Source organism: Triticum aestivum, chromosome 4A, assembly GCF_018294505.1.
Source record: "Triticum aestivum cultivar Chinese Spring chromosome 4A, IWGSC CS RefSeq v2.1, whole genome shotgun sequence".
NCBI classification, from domain to species: domain Eukaryota; kingdom Viridiplantae; phylum Streptophyta; class Magnoliopsida; order Poales; family Poaceae; genus Triticum; species Triticum aestivum.
The window spans coordinates 47,624,351-47,629,691 of NC_057803.1; the positions used below are offsets into that span (position 1 = coordinate 47,624,351).

The following is a 5,341-nucleotide window of genomic DNA, read 5'->3' on the forward strand; positions in this document are numbered from 1 at the left end:
TTGTAACAGGTCAGATGGCAGGGCCATGGCCTCTCGGCAGGCTAAAGCTTCAAACGTAGTGACACATTTGCAAGTGGATCTGCAAGGTCGACAGGGTGGGCTGCGGGATTTTAGACCGGCCATATACGACAGGAAATTACAGATGGGACTAAGAAAGAAAAGCCCAACAAAACTCGTCCCGACCCGTCTAGCCCAACAAACAATGCACCTGATTCTCAAGATTGTCTCAAAAAAAACCTGTTCTCAAGGGGGGAAAACGCACCTAGGGGACACTGGGACAGACGCGCCGAGCCCCTGCGCGTCCCCGACCTCGGCGGCTCGGCTCCCGATCTCGCTGGCTGTCTCGCCGGACGCCGTCAGCCGTCGCTGTCTGCCTCGTCATCGCTAGACGCCTAGGAGCCGCCCCTGCCCGCCCCGCCCGCCCAGCGCTCGGCGCTACTGCGCTTCCCTAGCGCCCCTGCAAGCCGGCGCCGGCCGCCCAATCCGCCCTCCACCGATTCCGGCACTCGGCCGGCAGTAAGCCTTGAGCTCGATTTGAGGACTGAAGGTAAGTTGTCCACTGTGGCACTGCCCATTCCCCAGTTTCTGATTTAGGGTTTGCTCTTTGCTGTCTATTGCATCAATCAGGTGGAAGAGTCAAGTCTATTGTTGCGTTAACTGAACAACAGGACTTGCTATCCAGTACATGCACACACAGTCCTGTGAATACATACACATAATTTTGCTACCCAGTACATGAACACCTGATTATTGACAAATTAATGACTTGTCTGATTGTTTGCCACTCTAACATGTTACTCTAACAATGCCACTCTTTACAAATTAACAATGCCACACAGTCTTTCTTGAACTTCTCAAGGTATGTATTATGTAGGCTTCTCTTAGGCAATTGAGAATTTTAGTACTCCCTCCGTCCGGAATTACTTGTCCACAAATGGATAAAAGTAAATGTATCCAGAACTAAAATATGTCTAGATACATCCATTTCTATGACAAGTATTTCCGGACGGAGGGAGTATGTCTGTAAGACCATATTGATCTATTTCTATCTGCTATTGGTAAATTAATTAGAACGTTGGCATGTCATATTCGTTGTCAAAAGAAAAGGTTGGACCACCCTGGTCGTTAGGGCCCCTTTATTGTTTATGTGACAATGTACGAGACTTGACTTATGTGATTAATTTAGTAGGATAGCAAAATTTGATTATTGGCTAGCACACAGGTTTGATTTTGACCTGCAAAAACTGAGATGCAGAGTAAATCGCATTCATTGAGATTTACTGACCCGATACAAGAAATGGGTGGAAAGATAATACAAAGAATGAGAATTAGGAGAAGACAATACAGTAATGGTCCTTCTGAATCGTCCTTGTTGAGAGAGACTTGAGACAATTTGATGGACCAAATGCATATGTGAATGGTATCGTTGATGTTGGACCTTGCTGGACTTTCTTCTTTCGATTTGTGAATTGTTGATCAGTGCATGCCTATATTATCTTGTAGTATATGGTAATGTATTGCTAGTTCTTTAGCAAAGGTCATGTCATATGTTTCTTGCACCGAGCCTTGACCAGCTTGCGTGCTTCACGAGCTTGGCCGGAGGCTTGGGCCTGGCTTGTTGTATCTTCGAGCCCTGAGCTTTCTGTCCAGCCCTAGTTGTGTTGTAATATTTGGAAATTTCAAACATTTTTAGTTAACTCTAATGTTGTGAGACTTGATTAAGCTATTCATATTGCTCTTCTGGTCAATTTCTTATTACTGTGTTATGTCGGTTTTTTTTGTAGGTGGCCCACTGGATTATTTGTTTCTAGCTCAGCCACTGCCTCAGAATAGTTTAGGACCTGAGAAGTCCTTTACTCCATTAGGCAAAACAATGGAGGACTGTGCAGCCACCCCTGTTCGCCGCCCTGCCGACCCCTCTTCCCCATCCCCAACCCCATCTCCCTTATCTCTGCGCCAGTGGCGCCCAGCGGCGCAGCGCAACCTGCGCAACCAGTGGTCGCGCCTGCTTGCCGCCAAGACCCGGTGGCTGGACGCCGCCGCCAGCGGCCGCTCCCATGCCGCCACGCTCGTCAACGCCTACCTCTCCCGCAGGTTGCCCCCTCTCTGGCTCTGTGTTTCGGCGACGCTTGAGTTTTTGAGATTTTATTAACTAGTTACTGACTGCGCCTTGTGCTTGTCATTTTGTCAGTTACATGCCAGGGATGGATTTGGGGGTGCTCAAGGACATGCCCAGGATCCGCGACAGGGCGAGCGCCAAATTGACCCACAAGGAGGTAGCTACGCTGTCGCCAGGAACTCAGCCAATCCTCCTCAGCAGCATGGTTTAATTTTCTTGTTCATCCCCTCATTTTCATGTCCCTTGCTTGGTTCAGGTGCAATGCCGCGAGATGCTTCTATCAGCCTACAAGGAGATGGTAATGCTTCATACAAAGCCCATGCTTGTTCATGTCATTTTAGCCGGGACCCTGTAAGCCATTAATGGTTGTTTGACTTTTGGTGCTCTTCCTACTTCCTGGTAATAGGTCTGTGCCATGTCCGACTTGGTTAAAGCTTCTCATGCCATGCGGTGTTTCTCCAAAGTATCTTCTGGTAGCCCACTAGTCCGATTTACTGATCGGCAGGATGATTTGAATGATTTAGGGGATGGTGGAGGAGCTCCAGTATACAGATGGATCTCCATGTTAGAATTTGGTGGGTTACTCGCATTTTTTTATGCAAAACTGGATTAAGTTCCGTAATCTTTATTTCCCCTTCCCACGTGACATTACTTGCTTTTAAGAGATTCAGAAATTTTTATTCTGAAAGACGTACTAGGATTCGGATAGACAGATGAACTTTCTTTTCATTTGTGTTTGGCATGACAGAAATGCATTCTTGGAATCAATTTTGTGTAGTTTGGGAAATAGCTCCAACTTAGTCAGAAAATCAAGTGAATTTTATATAGTTAGTAAATAATTTGCAAGTTATTCAGTGTAGCACTGCCACATTAGATCAAGTTGACTGAATAAATATCTGGTTTCTTATATCCAAAGTGATTTGTCCGTAATTTCTTTCTAAAATAGCTACTCAAGATCAGATCTTTCTGATCCAGCAAGATACGGCTAATATATTGATTTGTTGTTATTCGTGACTTGATCTCAGAAAACCTCGCCAAAGAGCTTGTTGAGATGTTTGTTTCAGAGCTACGATTGAAGGTATGCCATCACACAATTCTGCTATGTTTTAGCTTGTGCACTTAGAAATCGCATTTTTTTACATCCCTGTTTCTCCTGAACTTTTGGAAAAATCCTGACAGTGGAAATCATTTTTAATGTAGAGACTGATTGTCTTGGACCTCCTGTCAATTAACTTAAAAGAAGGTGCAGATCCTTCATTAGAATGGTCAGATGAGTTATATGACGGGGAATTCAACGAATTTCAGAGGATTGGCCTGGGGTCTGGAGACAGCTTCCCACTACCTGAGAATTGGAAGGCTGATGTCTTACAGGCACGGCGACCTGGACATACCCCATCCCATGAGGTTTTACAGGTGTTGATCCAATTTTTGCAATAGCTTTGCATTTATTCCCTTAGAAATCAACTGTCTCTGTCCTGATGTTTAGATCTTTAATTGTTTGTTTGGTAGACATAGCATTGTGTTGGCTCATTGTAAATAAAGGATGAGAGCACCATCTTTGGATTAGATCAAATGTGTTGTGCTCATTGCAGCATGCTTTCTAACAAGGGTTGTGTCTTTTCAATTATTATTTTACAGGTTTATTTAACCTCTTGGCTTGCTAATGTGAACATCAAGACGAGTAGGTAATTGCTCCATCTGCTTTAGCTTTGGATTTTACAAACTAGTATAAGGAATTAAGCTGTATCATATACTCCCTCCGTTCCAAATTACTCGTCGTGGTTTTAGTTCAAATTGAACTAAAACCACGACGAGTAATTTGGAACGGAGGGAGTACTAGTTTTGTTGATAGTGTGATAGTATTGATCTCTTGATTTTATTTTCAGAATTGACGAAATATTTGAGCTTGTTGAGGAAGAGATGCAGATCAAATTGCGTTGAAGATTTCGATTCATAGAATTTAAGTGGGAACCATTCGGGAATGTTCAGGGGTTCTTTTTCATTAACGGAAGTGATTTAGGCTATTTAGCCAGTGTGGTCTGCCCTAAGAAAGAGGGCTCATATATAATACTTCTCAAATGCATTACTGTTAGCTTGAATACAGTTTGTGTAACAAGGCTGAGCCACGAGCCCACCGGCTCCTGAAAATCCAGAATGTCTTGTCTTGCCCCTGTGGTTGGCGTTCCATGGAGTACGTAGTAGCTGAAAACAGCCTGACACTGGACTCTGCTTCTAGTGCTGATTTCAGGATCTGCTGGGAAGACGTGGGAGAGAAATCAAGCACAGTGTGGGCGAGTATCCGAGTTTCTCCATGTTCTCGTGGAAGTTATATATGACAGGGAATCTCCCTGGCCTTGTTTTGTGTGGTGCCGCCTCGCCCGTTTCCAGCAGCACTCTTCTTCTCCGGCCACAAATAATTCGAAGCTAAAGAAAATGCCATTGCCATGGAGGAGCAATTCACTAGTGCTCGCCCAAGGTTCGATGCTAGTAGTAGACAGGAGGAGCCCAGCTTATTATTGGCAGTAGCATATATCATGATTGGCTGCAAGGAAGAGAGCAGAGGAGTCAGGAGGAGGACCCCAGAGCTCTGTTGAACGTGCCCATGCATGCTGCCCCGGACAAACGAAACGATCCAGGAGCTTTGTCTGCCGCATGCCCTTGCCCTTGCCCTTGCCCTGTTCCATTCCACTCCATTTAAAGAGGGAGATGGAAAAAGAAACTGAACGTCCACATGAGATATCACGTCCCTGTTCCCGGGCGGGACACTGGTCAACCATGTGGCTCCTGCATTGCCTCTCTGAATTAAAACCACAGGACCTTTTGGCTCCTGCTTGCGACAGGCTGCTGGTTTCCTCCGTTTCTTTTCTCCTGGGATCACATGACCGCCCACGTCAGGCGAATGGACAGACGGCCGTGGCACGGCATCCAGTCCGGCCCGGCAGGGCGGGGGACACATTATTCTGTTCCGTGGCCGTGGGGAGAATGATGCCACTCCGGACGCGGCGGCCAGCAGCGGCGTGCGATCCGTGTCACGAGCTGGTCAATCCAATCCAATCCAGCCGCGTGAGTAGGAGTACTAATCAATCAATGCCCCGTGAGAAAGAAAGAGAATGTCGTTCCTTGTCGTCTCCACTTGGGGATCTGTCGGGCTCCTCTCCTGGCCCTTTCCGATGTTCTTTTCGAGGGCGACCAAGTTGTCATACTACTCCTGCTTATAAATAT

The 5,341-nt window shown here is 46.1% G+C and overlaps 1 protein-coding gene across 3 annotated transcripts; it reads left to right on the forward strand.

The window, feature by feature from the left end:
- Window positions 1–246: 246 nt before the first annotated feature.
- Window positions 247–4,271, forward strand: LOC123085070 (uncharacterized). 3 transcript variants are annotated; one of them, XM_044506642.1, is made up of 9 exons: window positions 247–547; window positions 1,785–2,094; window positions 2,192–2,276; window positions 2,376–2,417; window positions 2,526–2,694; window positions 3,145–3,197; window positions 3,425–3,532; window positions 3,758–3,804; window positions 4,006–4,271. In XM_044506642.1, exons 2-9 carry the CDS (start codon window positions 1,874–1,876, stop codon window positions 4,058–4,060), a joined length of 780 nt encoding a protein of 259 aa, XP_044362577.1. In that variant the 5' UTR covers window positions 247–547; window positions 1,785–1,873; the 3' UTR covers window positions 4,061–4,271. The 3 variants fall into 3 exon arrangements, with proteins under 3 accessions (XP_044362577.1, XP_044362576.1, XP_044362575.1); XM_044506641.1 differs by having other exon boundaries at window positions 248–547; window positions 3,320–3,532; window positions 4,006–4,218; XM_044506640.1 differs by lacking the exon at window positions 247–547 and having other exon boundaries at window positions 1,766–2,094; window positions 3,320–3,532; window positions 4,006–4,218.
- Window positions 4,272–5,341: the final 1,070 nt, after the last annotated feature.